This window comes from Leuresthes tenuis, unplaced genomic scaffold (genome assembly GCF_036924035.1).
Source record: "Leuresthes tenuis unplaced genomic scaffold, fLeuTen1.0.hap1 SCAF_12, whole genome shotgun sequence".
Lineage (NCBI taxonomy): Eukaryota > Metazoa > Chordata > Actinopteri > Atheriniformes > Atherinopsidae > Leuresthes > Leuresthes tenuis.
Window position 1 is genome coordinate 33,269,969 of NW_027325366.1, and position 16,947 is coordinate 33,286,915.

Here is a 16,947-nt window from a genome sequence, read left to right on the forward strand (position 1 = left end):
GCCCCTAAAAGCAGAATGGGAGGCAGAGCCTTCAGTTATCAGGCCCCTAAAAGCAGAATGGGAGGCAGAGCCTTCAGTTATCAGGCCCCTAAAAGCAGAACGGGAGGCAGAGCCTTCAGTTATCAGGCCCCTAAAAGCAGAATGGGAGGCAGAGCCTTCAGTTATCAGGCCCCTAAAAGCAGAATGGGAGGCAGAGCCTTCAGTTATCAGGCCCCTCTCTGTGGAACCAGCTGCCAGTTTGGCTTCAGGAAGCAGACACCCTCTCTACCTTTAAGATCAGGCTGAAACTTTCCTTTCTGATAAAGCTTATAGTTAGGGATGGGTCAGGTGAGCCTGAAACATCCCATAGTTCTGCTGCTATAGGCCCAGCCTGCTGGGGGAGCTCCCATGATGCACCTCTCCTCCCTCTGACATCATTGCTGTCATTAACTTGTGTTTCTCTCTCTCAGCAGGTGTCTCTGGCCTGGTGTTACGCTGCTTGTTGTCCCCTCTTTCCTGTCCTCTCAGCCCCCAGCGGCTCGTCCTGATGTCAGTTACTCGGGCTTCGTTGTAAAGTAGCTTCGCTGCTTGGAAACACTGAGGTCAAACTTCTGGGATCTACTCAACAGCTTATATAAGTGTGTGTGTGTGTGTGTGTGTGCACATTTCCATGTGTAGCGGCTGCTGTTGTTCCATTTGCATCGCTACAGAAACAAGAAGTATCCTTGTCATGGACGAAAGCAGGAAACACTGAGGCTGCGGCAGGCAAATCAGCTGATTTCACAGTGTGTGTGTGTGACTACAGAGAAGAAGATTCTCTCACAAACCTCTGATATTTGTGCTTTAAACCTGTAATCTGGGTGGTTAAATCATTAAAATCACACTGGAGTGTGCTGTGTGTGGACAGCAGGAAGTTTATGGTCAGCGTCCTGATAAGATGAGAAGGGTGTGTGTGTGTGTGTGTGTGCTATGAACCTCCCATCATGCAGTTTGACACATGAGACACTTCTGCTGCTCTCAGGCTTCATCTTCAGTTAAGTAGAACAGTCCTGACAGAGTTCCTTTAGCTCAACATCGCCCCCTGCAGGACAAACTGACACTCAGCAGAGATGTGGCTCTTTCAGCTCTGAAACCACAGAAATATTCTGCAGAACCAGCTGAATGCGTTTATCTGAGCTGTGATGGCCACCTCTCACCAGCAGGGGGCAGTACAGCTCACCTCTGTCAGTCTGTTTATGAAACATGGAGGCACAGAATAAACTGAGTCTCACTTCCATCCACAGTCTGGCTGCTTCCCTTCAGCCGCTGTGAGCTGCTTTTCTCCTCTTCAGGTGTTACTGATGCTTTACTTTGGCTTCTCTGGATGGAAATCCCATTTCCTGCAGCTGCTTTCTTACAGTTCAGACAAACACCGACTCCTGCTTCTTTAGTTGAACATTTTCTACTTTCAGACATGTTGCTTTGAGTTTTAACCTGAATGTTTCCCTTTTCCAACCGTCCTATTTTCTTTGTTCTTCCTCTAACTTTCAGACCCAGCTGACTGGGAACATCCAACATCTTTAACCACTCTGAGCTCAGTTTATAATCTCCAACAGCTCGTTAAACTCCCTGAACTGGAAACTCATTTGCATATTCACACCTGTTCAGGTAAATGCAAATTAAGAGCTGATCCCAACATTTTTTACTCTACTTAGATGAAATAAAACTAAATATTGCTCATAGTTGCATGGATTTTATGTTTTATAAAGCCAGACTGAATGAACATCCTCCAAAAGTCTGTATTTCTGAGCAGGGTTTGCACATCAGGCAGGAGGAGAAGAAGAGCGTCACTCTGTCTGCAGACATGACTCAACAGAACGTTGTGTTCTGGCCCGCCGGGCCTCCGTTTCTGTGTTAAAGTGAAGCCGAGTGGCTCCAACGCTCAGATGGCTTTGCTCCATCATCACAAAGCCGGAAACAAACGGCTCCTCCTACCTTTCCCCGAGCTGAAGAAGCAGTCCATCTCCACGCTGGACCTCGAGTGCGACACGCAGAGCGCCGAGCTCGGAACCAGTCCCTCCTGTGGCGGACTTCGGTCGGTGGTTCTGACCAGACACCAGCCGGGCCGCTCGCTGGGCCGCTCCAACAGCTCCACCGTCTGACCTGGATAGGACACAGAAGGTCATCTGACTGCCTGCTACTTATGAAGCGATTATAACGATTATCGTGATAATTATCGCGATTATCATGATAATTATCGTGATTATCACGATTATCGTGATAATTATCGTGATTATCACGATTATCGTGATAATTATCGTGATAATCACGATAAAAACAGCTGAATTAAACAGACGAGTGGACATGTTTCTGAGATCAAATCTGACATCATTCACGGATGTGTATCAGCGACACTTCTTTCTGTTAACATCAGAGTTCCTGAGACGCTTCTCCCGCCTCTCCGGGTTTGAGTCGTGTGACGGAGGGCGGTCTCACCTGTGCTGACGGACAGCTCCGTGCTGCATCCGGCGGTGAAGTCCTGCAGGACGACCGTGAGCTCACACCCACCAGAGAGCTGCGAACAGAGAGGAGACAGATGTCACATCTCAGCCAGCAGAGGGATAAGAGCTGTGTGCCAAACAACTTCTTTCCTTTCGTCCACCGGCTTCATGCCGACAGTTTACACGGTAAACAGATCACAGCCGACTGAGTAAACTTTACAGGCTGAACAGGACGGACAGGCTGCTGCGACACGAGCTGCACTTCAAAGTTTCTGCATTTCAGGCGTGAGTTGACTTTGTCAGAGAGAAAACAGGAGGGTCACAAACATTAAATATACGAGTTTCCAAAGAGAAATTTGCTTTTAATTCTAAAGTTTTACATAAAAGAACAGAATCTTTTAAAAAATACTCAGTAAAAACAACCTCAGATGAACACATGACATATAACACTGAGTCATTATTTACTGAACAAAAACTGAGACAAAACACAGAAGCAGTGTGTGAAAAACTAAGTGAACCCTCACTGCTTCCACAGGAACTAAGAGGGTAAGAAGCAGCCAGGAGCTGCTGATCAATGCTCTGATTAACTGATCCTCAGTCAGTGTGAGCAGCTCTATAAAAGCAGGAGTTCTGTCAGTTTAACACGATGCCAAGGAGGAAAGACATCAGCAATGATCTCAGAGAAGCAGCTGTTGCTGCCCATCAGTCTGGGAAGGGTTATAAGGCCATTTCCAGACTATCTGGAGTCCATCATTCTACAGAGAGAAAGATTATTCACAAGTGGAAAACATTCAGGACAGCTGTCAATCTTCCCAGGAGTGGACGTCCCAGCAAGGTCACCCCAAGGTGAAGAAGCCCAGAGCTACATCTCAGACTCTACAGGCCTCAGTTAGCATGTTAAAGGTTAAAGGTCACCCCAAGGTGAAGAAGCCCAGAGCTACATCTCAGACTCTACAGGCCTCAGTTAGCATGTTAAAGGTTAAAGGTCACCCCAAGGTGAAAAAGCCAAGAGCTACATCTCAGACTCTACAGGCCTCAGTTAGCATGCTAAAGGTTAAAGGTCATGACAGCACAGTTAGAAAAAGACTGAACAAGGATGGCTTGTTTGGAAGGGCTGCAGGAGAAAGCCTCTTCTCTCTAAAAAGAACATGGCAGCACAGCTTAGGTTTGCAAAGCTGCATCTGAACAAAGCTCAAGACTTCTGGAACAATGTCCTTTGGACAGACCAGAGCAAAGTGGAGATGTTTGGTCCTAATGCACAGCAGCACGTTTGGAGGAAACCAAACACAGCATATCAGCACAAACACCTCATACCAGCTGTCAAGCACGGTGGTGGAGGGCTGATGATCTGGGCTGGTTCTGCAGCCACAGGACCTGGGCACCTTGCAGTCATTGAGTCCACCATGAACTCCTCTGGATACCAAAGTATTCTAGAGTCAGATGTGAGGCCATCTGTCCCACAGCTAAAGCTGGGCTGAAACTGGCTCATCAACAGGACAAAGATCCCAAACACAGCAGCAGATCTACAGCAGAATGTGGGAAAAAGAAAACCAACTGAACAGAAACTAAATAAATTAAATCAGAATGAGTTGCAGCTCCAGGTTCAGATGAAGTCACCTCGTCCTTGTTTTGGAAAACAACAGGTGTGTGTTCATGTGTGTGTGAGTCAGCTGAAGATCTCCTAGCAACAGACTGCCGTTTCCATGAAGGTTCAGGTGGATTTAGACCTGACAGATGGCCACGCACACACAGGTGTTTTCACTTCTTCTGGCTGATTAGAGCTCAGCTCAGGCTGAAGAGGAACCAGAGACTTTCCTCCGTTAGGTTGCACCGGCGTGCATCAGCACAGCTGACGTCATCAGACTTTGATTAAATCTTACTGGAGCTTTCAGGCGTCAGAGATGCAATCCTCTGATTTCAACAAGAGAAAAAGCAACACAAACCGATTCTTTCACATTTAAACACATGAAGTGAAATAAAAGCTCTACTTTCTGTCTCTTTAGCTGCGTTTTATGTTGCTTCAAAGAGGATTCTCATCCGTTTCCTTGAGCTGGTGAATAAATGATCGTATGTAGTCTGGTCAGCAGGTGGCGCTACAGGCTATGATCCAGAAAACCGAGCAGCGGACGCCAACTGGAAACTTAAAGGTAGAAGACGGACAGAACCAGAGGTTTGCTGTTCTTTCAGGACAGTAAAGGTTGAACTTTCCATGTGAAGCGGAAACTTCGAAAGACAAAAGTTCACAAAACTTTCAACCTTCAACTTCAAAAAGTCCAACAGTAAATAACCAACATGATTTAGCTCCTCCCGTCCAGCAGGGGGCAGCACTGCAGGACGTGGCTACAGAAAGGATTACTGAAAGCATCTTTCTACTGTAGATACATCTACATTTCACTGCTTTCATGTTCCTCACAGGAATAAAACGACTGCAGCTTGTTAATGTCACTGAACAACCGGGACAAGATGACCACAGAGAGCCGGTCTTTAGCGCTGGTCCTGAACTACGCAACAAAAACAAATGAGCAGCCTTTCGTTTTAGAGCTCTGCTCGAGTCTATTTTCAACTTGATGTGTTGTTCTCATTTAGCTTTTATTCACACTGATAAGTCATAAAAAGCAACATAAAAACAGCTTTTTTAAAGCTCTAAATTGTTCCTGAAACATGTTAAATCACGACATCGTCTCTTAAAAAAGAGACAGAAATAACACAATCATTTTAAACCGAAGGCTCGTATGAGCCACAGATGACATGAAATCTTTCCTCCAGTCGATCAGCTGCTGACTTTAAAAGAGTTGAAAGAACTGCTCAGAAGCTTTCTGAAATAACTTCTGAAGAACCAGAAGTTCTGAGGCGGCAGCAAAGCGAAGGAGCTTTAAATCCTACCTGAAGTCGTCCTGTTTTCACTGTAATCCAACCGGCTGCCTGTGTTTGTGTGTGAGAGAGTGTGTTTAAGGGTGTGTCTTGTGCTCTTCTATCTGTCATATGACCTTTCTCTGTGCGCTGGACACACGCATGCATGCACATGCAGGCTTGTGATGGTCATATGTTTGAGACGGCGGTAATCAGACCGGAACCTGTTCAGGATGAAGAGGATTTTCTTTACTTAGGATGTGCTCGGTGTCACCGACCCGCAGGGCGACCTTTATCAGCACGATGGAAACACTGATAAGCAACTGCTGAGCTGCAGGTTCCTTTATGCACCAAAACACGCCTCCAAAAGCTCTTAAACTTTATCACTTCACATGTTTTTATGTCTATGAAGTCAAATCGGCGCTGGCTGCGGGGGTGAAAGATGGTTCCACCAGCAGCGCTAACACACATCAGAGCAGATGAGCTCATGCTTTCCAGAGGTGTCAGCTTAAAAATCAGAGCGCTTAACTGCATTTATGGCAGCAAAGATCCCACCAGATGGAAGTGTTACTCAATGTGATGCATGTCCATTAGAAACAGGATGTTAAACTCAGTGAGTGATCAGTCTTAAAGAGGAAACCAATAAGTTATCAGCTATCAGGAGGGGCTGGCCTCTTTAATGCTTCAGGGTGACTAACTTCAGGGCGCCTTCTGGTTCTGGAAACAGGGAGCCATCGAGCAAAGCAGCCAGTTAAAGTCTGGAGGCTGACTTTGCTGCTCCGGGCTGTTTAGAGTCTCCCTGTGAACGTTTCCACCCGGGCGGCTCGTTCATTCACGCAGATAAAAACAGTTTGATGACAGAAAAGGAAAATCTACAGCAGTGAAACAGCTTCCTGAGTGCTTCAGGGAGGTTAACTGCTGATATTTCACTCTCTGATAACAGACAATAAGAGGCTTTATTAGCATTTCAGCTGCATTAAAGCTGAAGTTTATGAAAGCAGAGACAGGAGGAGAGAAGCTAACAGATGTTAGCACTGCTGGATGCTAGCGTGAAAGCTAATAGCTGCGAGGAGGAGGAATGTTTTTATCTTACTGTCCCGACTGTAGCTGCACGTAAAAACTGGTTCATAATTTTAATCTTTCTCTTTTAAATAGTTTTTGTTTGTAAAAGTATTTATTAGGAGGAGGAGCTCCATCATCCGGGGGGGAAGAGCTCCATCATCCGGGGGGAAGAGCGCCAACATCCGGGGGGAGGAGCTCCATCATCCGGGGGGAGGAGCTCCATCATCAAGGGGGAGGAGCTCCATCATCTGGAGGGAGCTCGGAGTAGAGCCGCTGCTCCACATAGAAAGGAGTCAGCTGAGGTGGTTCCTCTGGTTAGGAGGCACCGGACCAGAACCAGAACTAAATGGAGGGATTATATATCCCATCTGGGCTGGGAAAACGCCTCAGGACCCCCAGGAGGAGCTGTGGATGTCTGGGTTTCCCTGCTGGACCCGTTGGTTCTGACCTCAGATAAGAGGAAGATGATGGATGGATGAATTTCTTCTTAATCAATAGAATAAATAACTGTTTGCTCTAATATGGATCCTGAAACATCCTTTTGCTAATTTTTTTAAATTCATAATGAAATCAGACTGATAATTCTAAAAGGAAAGTTTCTGAACCGGTTCTGTGTTGGAGGGAAATCTCTCTGTGAAGCTTTTGAGGATCATCCTGCACAGGTAATAAAAGAAATGGGCTCATAAATCAGTAATCTAATCACTGCTGTTAGAGTTTGTTATGGTAACACGATTAGACGGAGCAGAAAGAAGAAAGAAGAAGGGAAAACAAGAATAAATCAAGATGGAAATAAGGATCCTTTCATGGAGCAATCTGCCAGTTCAGCTTCTGAAAGCGTTTCAGAACGAGATCGACCAACAGAAAGAGTTCTGACTGTCAGGACCACCAGAACCGTCTGCATCCAGTCCGACACGCAGCAGCTTCCACTTTCATACTCAGCAAATCCAGCTGATCGTTCCAGATGTTGAAAGCCGAACCCTGGAGCTTCCACTCGCTTTACGAGTCCTTCCCCATAAAAGACACGAGCGTTTGTCCCAGATAAATATGAAGCAGCGGCAGCTTTGTGACACACTCAGACATTTCTGCAGCACACACACCTTATTCATGAGATGTGTGAATCTGAGGCTGAAGCAGATGTGCGTCCAGCTGCTGCAGAGGATGGAAAAAGGACCGAGAGCCACTGATGCACCTAAACTCCTCCCTGAGAGGGTGGCTGTGGTTTCCATCCTCCTCCACAGGTAATCCTACACTGCTGCCTGCACTTAGACGTCTTTCCATTCTCAGATCCAGTCCCAGTTTGGACCGGAACCAGTTCAGAGCTCAGTTCTGTTTAACTTCTACAGCAGGAAACACCTGAGAGGTTCTAATTTAAAGGGGTCAAACAGGATGTGGTTCAGCTCCTGAAAACAGCTCGACCCAAACAGTGGAGGATGCTGAAGTCACGACCCGATGCGGACCCGAGTTTCAGAACCAAGCTGAAAGAGTCTGATGCTGAAGAAACGTCTTAAATTCAAACTGAATGACGTGTTTTTAGCCTTTAATCTACCAAAAGAAACCTGAACGAAACCAGAACTCAGAGCCGAATTAAAAACGGAGGAACCAGGTCCGGTATGAGCAGCTGAGCTGAACAGAACCACACCAAAGCAGCTGAGACGGGATTTATACGTTTTATATTTCACCAACACATCGGTTCTAAGCTGCTGATACTGGATCTGAGAAGTTCTATCAGAATATTCAGGCAGCAGAACTCTTCGATTTGCTCCCAGATTCAGTTGAAATCTCGTGATTTTGGGTCAGAACTAAATGCACTTGTTGCGTGAAAAGTGACAAAAAGCAGACGGATGATAATTAAAATACATTTTCCAGCATTACATTTCACATTCAAACCATCTGCTCCTGTTTAAAGGCGGATCAGAACCTGATCAGAGCTCTGCTTCGGGTTCTTGGTTTTGCAGATCCATCAGACACAAAGACCCGTTTCACCAGGAGCAGATGTGCTCCGAACACTTCATGGAAGAACTTATCAGGCGGCTGTGACGGTCTCAGGTTCTCAGGGTTACTTTATCCCACTGAAGCATCCATCTGTGCATCCTTCCTTCCTTCCTCTAAAGAAATAAAAACTACTCCAGCAGCAGAAAGAAATCCTGTAAAATCAGGACTTTCGTACAAATTCTGGTCTCTAATGTGACCCAAAGTGGCTTGAAGTCAGCCGCCTGAACGCTTGCATTTCATTTATCCCGTCTCTGTGGCAGCTAATGGCCCGTTTCCTGTCTGTCTGCCTGGTTCACACACGCCCTGTTTAACCATTAACCTCCACCACTAAACCCTCTTTCAGGCCACTTTTACAACATCAGTGAGTCTCCACTCGACTCGACTCATCTCAAACGGACGTCTGACACTGAAACAAAGCGGCTTCCTGAGACAGCAGCAGGTCCACTCAGGACCCAATGTGGGAGACAACAGGTAGAGTTTCTGAAAAACAACTGGAGCATCGTGTTTCTGCCAACCATGCTGGTGGAAAGTCTGCCAGAAAGCCTCCGTCCTGCCGCAGTTTAACTCTCAGACACTAAGGCGTCCTGCAGCTCTTTGTACTCACTCTGCTGCTCTCCTTGAACAGTTTGAAGCTCATCCACTTCGGCATGTCGACCTCTCCTCGTCCTGCTCCCTCCGTCTTTGACAACTCCCTCGCTTGTGTCTTGGCCTCACACACAAACACGCCCTCGCACACACTCTGCCCTCGCTGGGCCTGAACAAACAGCCATGGCTTTGTGTTTGATGTGCACACACTGAGTGGTGTGTGCATGGGTCAGCCTGCTCACATTTCTCCCATTCCCTGGAAGCTGCCGGGCCACGAAACCACTATCAGCCACCACCACTCGCACTGTGTGTGTGTGAGACAGAAGTCATATGACCAACAGATGGCTACTGTACGGCTTCAGCGTGAACTCAATGCATTTGATTCATGAGAACACACACGTGTCAACAATCGCTGGCAGAGTAACAGAGTTGTAGTCCATCTTCATCTGAAACTGAGGAGGCAGCAGGGCGACGAAGAGGGTCCGTTACTCACTGTAAGAAGCATGAATCGGTTTGACTTTAAGAGTTAAAAATCAGTCAAGGGGTGAAGTACGGAGGATCAAAAGTGGGTCCAAGCAGATCAAAAATAAATACTTCAACCAGGGAGATTCTTCTTTCATGTTACAAGTTAAAACTAACACCCTGAGCTTTGGGTTCTGTGGGGGAAGCTGAGGGAATACGTGGTGCCGGCTTTTCAGTCCCTGTGTAGCAGTCAGAGCTGTGTCATGTTGTTGGTACCAAGAGGTTCACGGAGCGTGTTGGACTCCACCAGAGCTGCCCCTTGTCTCCGGTCCTGTTCGGGTTTTCATGGACAGGATCTGGAGGTGTGGTCGGGGGGAGGAGGAAGTCTGGTCCTGAACCTCAGGGTTACAGCTCTGCTGTTTGCAGATGATGTGGTTCTGTTTCGTCTTCAGGCCGTGACTTCAGTTCACAGCTGAGTGTGAAGCAGCTCTTCCAGATCTGAGGCCGTGGTTCTGACCCATTCCCTTCGGGTCGGGATGAGTCTCTGCCTCAGCTGGAGCAGTTTCAGCATCTCTGGACCTGGTTCTGATCCTCCGGGTCGGGCTGAGTCTCTTCCTCAGCTGGAGCAGTTTCAGCATCTCTGGACCTGGTTCTGACCCTCCGGGTCGGGCTGAGTCTCTGCCTCAGCTGGAGCAGTTTCAGCATCTCTGGTTCTGGTTCTCAGTGATGGTGAGTTGGATCAGAGATGGACAGACGGATCGGGGCTTCGTCAGCAGTAATGAGGGCGCTGCTCCGGTCCGTTTGGTGAAGCTGAGCCGGAAGGAGAAGCTTTCAGGTTCCTGCTCCATCTTTGTTCCAACCCTCACCTGAGCTCACAGATCTGGGTTCTGACCCAAAGAAGGAGGTCCTGGATACAAGAGGCTGAAATGAGTTTCCTTCAGGAGGGGGGCGGGGCTCAGCCTTAGAGATAGGGGGAGGAGCTCCACCATCCGGAGGGAGGAGCTCCACCATCCAGGGGGAGGAGCTCCAACATCCGGAGGGAGGAGCTCCAACATCCAGGGGGAGGAGCTCGGATTATAGAAAGGAGTTAGCTGAGGTGGTTCAGGCATCTGAGAACCTTTATTATGTTCTGGAGAATATTTCTTTATCACCAATGCAAGATGTTGGAGTGAATGAATGCTTTTACTCAAACAATAACAGACTATGCAGCCAGGTGTTGTGTTTCATACTGCATCTACATGGCTAATTACCAGCATACTCCGGTAACAGCAGGTTCATTTGGGTCAATTCCCCCCTAAACTTCAGAGCTGAGATCCATCTTTGTCTCAGACTCGATGTATAAACTGTTTTACCTCAGTTCAGGGATAAAAAAAAGGGTTCAGACCATTTCCAAACCAGAGAGTAACTTTTATGGAGTCTGGCTCATAGAGAAACACCATTTTTACTCTCACTGAAGGCGGAGGCTAAATAAGCATCTGAACTGCAGGACTGGTGGAAGCGGAGCCTCTAAGGCCACCGAGTCGAGAGCCACTGGAACGACGCTTTAAATAACAAAGACCACAGGCTGAACCACAGCCGACTCATTACACCGAAACACGTCACGGGAAAGAGATTCCACACATGCAGCAGCGCTGAATTATCTGTCAGACGGCCTGAGAACTGCCTCCATACTCAGAGAACATCACAGAACAACTGTAATATACGCTTCCTCATTGTGGAGGTCACAAACTCGCACATCTAACCATCTGCACTGGCATTTTATAAGAGCTGAACAATGCAGCTTCTGTCTTCACTGATCAGAGCGAGCAGTCATTCCTCACAACCACAAACATTATCTTCAGAAATCATCTTCCTGCTTTCCCCGCTGTGTTTACATGGTGCTCAGGCAGCGCGAGACGGAACAAGATGTACGTTAAGGTGGAAGTGAACCGGTGCCAACAGGAGGCCTGAGAACCCAAAACAGGCTCAATATGTCGGAAGAAAAAGCCAAGAAAAAGTGTCACAGCTAAAGATGGTTCTGATTTCATAACTTAAACCCATAAAAAGACCTTAAAATGTGTGGAAATGACACTAAGAATGTGGGATAATATGAGGAGTGTTCTACCAAAGATAAGAGATGCCATGAAATCATGTTCTCCATCAGTCGAGTTAATTCTTCTACATGATGAAATGTGATGTTTCCAAACTGTTTAAAGGTATCCATGTATGGGACAAAACGTCGGCTGATGTTCATCCACCCTTAGCTGGACTTTAATTAGACAGCTGGGCGTTGATGATTCCTGTGATCAGGCACATCTTTTCCTAAAATAACCCCCAACACAGAGCAGATGACCCCGATCATGCATCACTACATCTTTCTGTTCTGCTGAATAAGACCAGAAGTGAGTCAGATGCGTTTAACCACGCGGGCTGTGGGGCTGAAACGATTCAGAAAACGATTACCGTCACACAACGTGCGCACGTTTGTAGCAGCTCGATTTGATGGAGGAAACCGGAGGAGCAAAATCAGAGAAAAACGTCTAAAGTTTTGGAGCATTTCAAAGAAAATAAAAGAGGAAATACTGTACAGTGTGTCCATTGCAAAAGCCAGTTAGCTTAGCACGATAGCACAACATCAATGGGCAGCAGAAAGCAGCCAGTTCACCATATTGAGGCCACCGAGCAAACAAGGGAACATTTCACGTTAGCATTTTAATGGAAATCATTTGGTTTGTTAACTGAGAAAGATGCTAGCAGAGAACAGAGGGACGCTAGCAGAGAACAGAGGGACGCTAGCAGAGAACAGAGGGACGCTAGCAGAGAACAGAGGGAAGCTAGCAGAGAACAGAAGGATGCTAGCAGAGAACAGAAGGATGCTAGCAGAGAACAGAGGGAAGCTAGCAGAGGACAGAAGGAAGCTAGCAGAGAACCGAAGGAAGCTAGCAGAGAATGGAGCGAAGCTAGCAGAGAACGGAGGGAAGCTAGCAGAGAACGGAGGGAAGCTAGCAGAGAACGGAGGGAAGCTAGCAGAGAACGGAGGGAAGCTAGCAGAGAACGGAGGGAAGCTAGCAGAGAACAGAAGGAAGCTAGCAGAGAACAGAAGGAAGCTAGCAGAGAACGGAGGGAAGCTAGCAGAGAACGGAGGGAAGCTAGCAGAGAACGGAGGGAAGCTAGCAGAGAACAGAGGGAAGCTAGCAGAGAACAGAGGGAAGCTAGCAGAGAACAGGAGGAAGCTAGCAGAGAACAGAGGGAAGCTAGCAGAGAACAGGATGAAGCTAGCAGAGAACAGGAGGAAGCTAGCAGAGAACAGAAGGATGCTAGCAGAGAACAGAAGGAAGCTAGCAGAGAACGGAGGGAAGCTAGCAGAGAACAGAAGGAAGCTAGCAGAGAACAGAAGGAAGCTAGCAGAGAACAGAAGGAAGCTAGCAGAGAACGGAGGGAAGCTAGCAGAGAACGGAGGGAAGCTAGCAGAGAACAGAGGGAAGCTAGCAGAGAACAGAGGGAAGCTAGCAGAGAACAGGAGGAAGCTAGCAGAGAACAGAGGGAAGCTAGCAGAGAACAGGATGAAGCTAGCAGAGAACAGGAGGAAGCTAGCAGAGAACAGAAGGATGCTAGCAGAGAACAGAGGGAAGCTAAGGCTTGGGCTGGGTGGTAGAGACACTTTTTAATTTCTGTCCCATATTTATTCCAAAAACCCAACTTGTGTTTATTGTGTTCAAATAGTAACAAGGCAGCGTCACCTGAGTGTGGGCCGAGCCAGACCAGAATATTCATGGGTCCCTGTTAGCTTACAGTTTTTTAAAGCAAAACATTGCACATTTGCAGACTTTTTGTCCATCAGGTACAGATTTTTTGTACAGTTGGGCAGATCTTTTGTAAAAGATCCTGAACAAAACTGTTTTTCAGCTGCGTCTGATGGAAACAGGACTGAAACTCTCCATTAACTCACTGGCATATCTACCAAGCGCCAGATTTATAGACGTTAAAAGAGAGGACAACACCTCCCCTTTAAACTGCTACAGCAGAGAAAAACACCACATAACACCCAGCTGTTTATACTACAGCTTTAACTGGAGTTTGAGAGGGAGGACACCAACACAGAAACTGTGCATAAAGACGATTAAAACTAAAAATCAAGCAAATAAAAGGCGGCAAAATAAATTTGGAGACAGACTGGCTGAAAAAGAAGGGGCAGATAAACAAGAGAACGGCACAGTGAGGCATTCATCAAATAAAACCACCAGAAACAGTAGCTTCCCACCCTGAACACACACACATCCTCCAAACCCAGACAGTGGAACATCTGACTCTGCCAACGCTGGGTTATTATTACAGGAGAAGGAGAGGCAGAGAGAAACAAACGGAGGTAAAACAGAAGGAGATGAAGGTGCAGCTGAGGGAGGAGGAGAGGAGCAGTCAGGAAACTCAGATCAGAGTCCTGCAGGAGGAGGCCTGACCTCCACTCAGAGGGTCAAACCAGAACCAAACATGGTCCAGATTAACCAGGAGGACTCAACCAGGGATGGCCCAGTCCGAGGGGTTCTGGTCAGGACCTTTTTAACCGCTCAGTGGTGTCCCGGAGGAGCAGATGCTGAACTTCTGCCACATTTTATTTTCTACTGCCTGTCCAGTAAATAAGAGAGGATAAAGACCCCTGAAGAGTGGGGGGGGTAAACCTGCATACACCCTGCACTGGCTGACCCGGGGGGTCAAAGGTCGACGCGGGGCTGCTGCTAACACTCGTTTGTAGCAGAACCGTCTCCATGATTCTGTTCGGATCTGAAGGCCATTAACTCTCAGTCAGAACCAGGAACAACATCTCGGCCCCAAACGGGTCTAAAACCAACTTATTAAGTCTAAAAACGAGTTCAATGACCGGTGGGAAACCAAACAACTAGTTCAGAACCAGACTAAACATCTTTTCTCACAGTAAACGCAGGTTTCTTCCAGAAAAACACCGACTGCAGGAAACTGTTCCCTAACCCAGTTATTCCTCAGACTCTTCCAGCTGTTTGTGACCGACTCAGACTTTCAGAACTTTTTAAGCCGCTGAGTTCAGAGACAGTCCGACTCCTTCTGACACCGTGAACAATGAAAAGCAAGTATGTGAGCATCCAGTGTTTTTACTCTCAGCAGAGATCCTTAATCCAACATTCCTGCCAGATCTCAGACATCCCATCTGTACTGGAAGAGATCAGCTATCAGAAATCCATGGGAACGCATGAGAGGTGGAGCTGCTTCACCCTCCTCTCATGAGATAACAAACACCACCCATTTCCACTGCTTTTCCACCACAGTGAGCCTCCTCAAAAGTGCCGTTTCAGACAATCCAGACAGTTCCTGAAAACAATTAGCCACATTCACAAAGGGACAACTCACTGAAGTGTCACAAAAATGACACCAAAGGTTTTTGCCCTTTGATGTTTTCAGGAAAACAGCAGAGGAGGAGCCAAAAATAGCGAGCTGGAGTTTTCTGAATCCTCAAAACAATAAACCCGAGCGGAGCAACAACACACCCACACTCCGAAAGGGCTGGAAAGATTTGTGCTTTCACAAGACCGGAGGAGGTGGCGGTGTAGATGCACATGCACGGTGTGCACGTGCACGGTAAGAGAAACAAAGAAAAGTTTGAGATGTTCGCCGAGATGACAGCGAAAGGAAAGATGAGGCGTAAACACCAGCGTGTGAGAGAGTGACATTTAGAGGAGGGGTAGAGTGTAGGCGTGGGGTTGCACGGCGAAAAGGCCACAGTGTGTACCACAGCGGGGGGGGGCACAGCTCACATTAGTGTCAGCAGCAGCATGAAGAAGGGGGGAATCAGGTCAAAGCTGTGGAGTCAGAACAACAGCTGACAGCACCAGACTCCATTCAAAAGTCTGCACATTTAAATGTAAACGCATCACAGAACCAGGCTGAACAGCTTAAACAAAACACCAGGAAACACTGCTCAGTTCTGCTGATCAGAGCTTCAAAACTGGACCAAGTTCAGCAGGAATATCAGCAGGATCAGAGCTGATCAGAGCTTCAAAACTGGACCAAGTTCAGCAGGAATATCAGCAGGATCAGAGCTGATCAGAGCTTCAAAACTGGACCAAGTTCAGCAGGAATATCAGCAGGATCAGAGCTGATCAGAGCTTCAAAACTGGACCAAATTCAGCAGGAATATCAGCAGGATCAGAGCTGATCAGAGCTTCAAAACTGGACCAAGTTCAGCAGGATCAGAGCTTCAAAACTGGACCAAGTTCAGCAGGAATATCAGCAGGATCAGAGCTGATCAGAGCTTCAAAACTGGACCAAGTTCAGCAGGAATATCAGCAGGATCAGAGCTGATCAGAGCTTCAAAACTGGACCAAGTTCAGCAGGAATATCAGCAGGATCAGAGCTGATCAGAGCTTCAAAACTGGACCAAGTTCAGCAGGAATATCAGCAGGATCAGAGCTGATCAGAGCTTCAAAACTGGACCAAGTTCAGCAGGAATATCAGCAGGATCAGAGCTGATCAGAGCTTCAAAACTGGACCAAGTTCAGCAGGAATATCAGCAGGATCAGAGCTGATCAGAGCTTCAAAACTGGACCAAGTTCAGCAGGAATATCAGCAGGATCAGAGCTGATCGGAGCTTCAAAACTGGACCAAGTTCAGCAGGAATATCAGCAGGATCAGAGCTGATCAGAGCTTCAAAACTGGACCAAGTTCAGCAGGAATATCAGCAGGATCAGAGCTGATCAGAGCTTCAAAACTGGACCAAGTTCAGCAGGAATATCAGCAGGATCAGAGCTGATCAGAGCTTCAAAACTGGACCAAGTTCAGCAGGATCAGAGCTTCAAAACTGGACTAACACACAGTGACCACACTTCAACATCTGCACCATGATCAGAGCACCAAAACAAGCGCCTTACTTGGATGTGTGCGGCGGGTCGGTAGGCGGCATCAGCGCAGACGCCTGAGCACAACCTGAAGAGGTTTTTCATGACTTTTCGGCTTAAACTCCACAGTTTCTCCTGCACTTATCTCACAGAGCTCTGCTGCCCCTGCACAGCAGCCGCCTGGGAGACCCCGTAGCACAGAGCCAGGTGCGGGTCATCAGCTCGTCACCAGCAGCTGCCGTCACCTGCGCACATGCTCAGTTGGGCTCCTACCTTGTCGCTGTCCATGGTGTTCTGGGAGGTCCTGGAGGCGATGGAGATGGTGTCCGGCTGGCTGCTGCCGTCTCCCTGACTGTCTCCGTCCTCACCTCCCTCCCTGAACACATCACACACACTGGCATGAAACTTCTTCTTCTCATCTTACCTGTGCCACAGTTACTGGGAGCTGAGTACGGCTCTGGATCAGGGATGTGAAACTCCGGTCCTGGAGGGCCGCTGTCCTGCAGGTTTTAGCTGTTTCCTGCTCCAACACACCTGATTCAGATCAATGCCTCATTAGCTGGTTTGTGCAGAACTTAACAATCTTTGGAAGAGATCCATTTCATCTGAATCAGGTGTGTTGAAGCAGGGAAACGTCTAAAACCTGCAGGACAGCGGCCCTCCAGGACCGGACTTTGACATATGTGCCCTGGATA

At 47.5% G+C, this 16,947-nt stretch overlaps 1 protein-coding gene across 2 annotated transcripts in view; it reads right to left on the reverse strand.

Annotated features, from left to right (window-relative positions):
- kalrna (kalirin RhoGEF kinase a) overlaps positions 1–16,947 on the reverse strand; it is a 149,455-nt gene that overhangs the window by 40,273 nt on the left and 92,235 nt on the right. For both annotated transcript variants that reach the window (XM_072397581.1, XM_072397582.1), the window contains exons 38-40: positions 16,526–16,628; positions 2,455–2,533; positions 1,954–2,121 (exon numbers count right to left, since the gene is read on the reverse strand). In XM_072397581.1, coding sequence (XP_072253682.1) covers positions 1,954–2,121; positions 2,455–2,533; positions 16,526–16,628 — 350 coding nt within the window. The remainder of the gene's footprint in view (positions 1–1,953; positions 2,122–2,454; positions 2,534–16,525; positions 16,629–16,947) is intronic.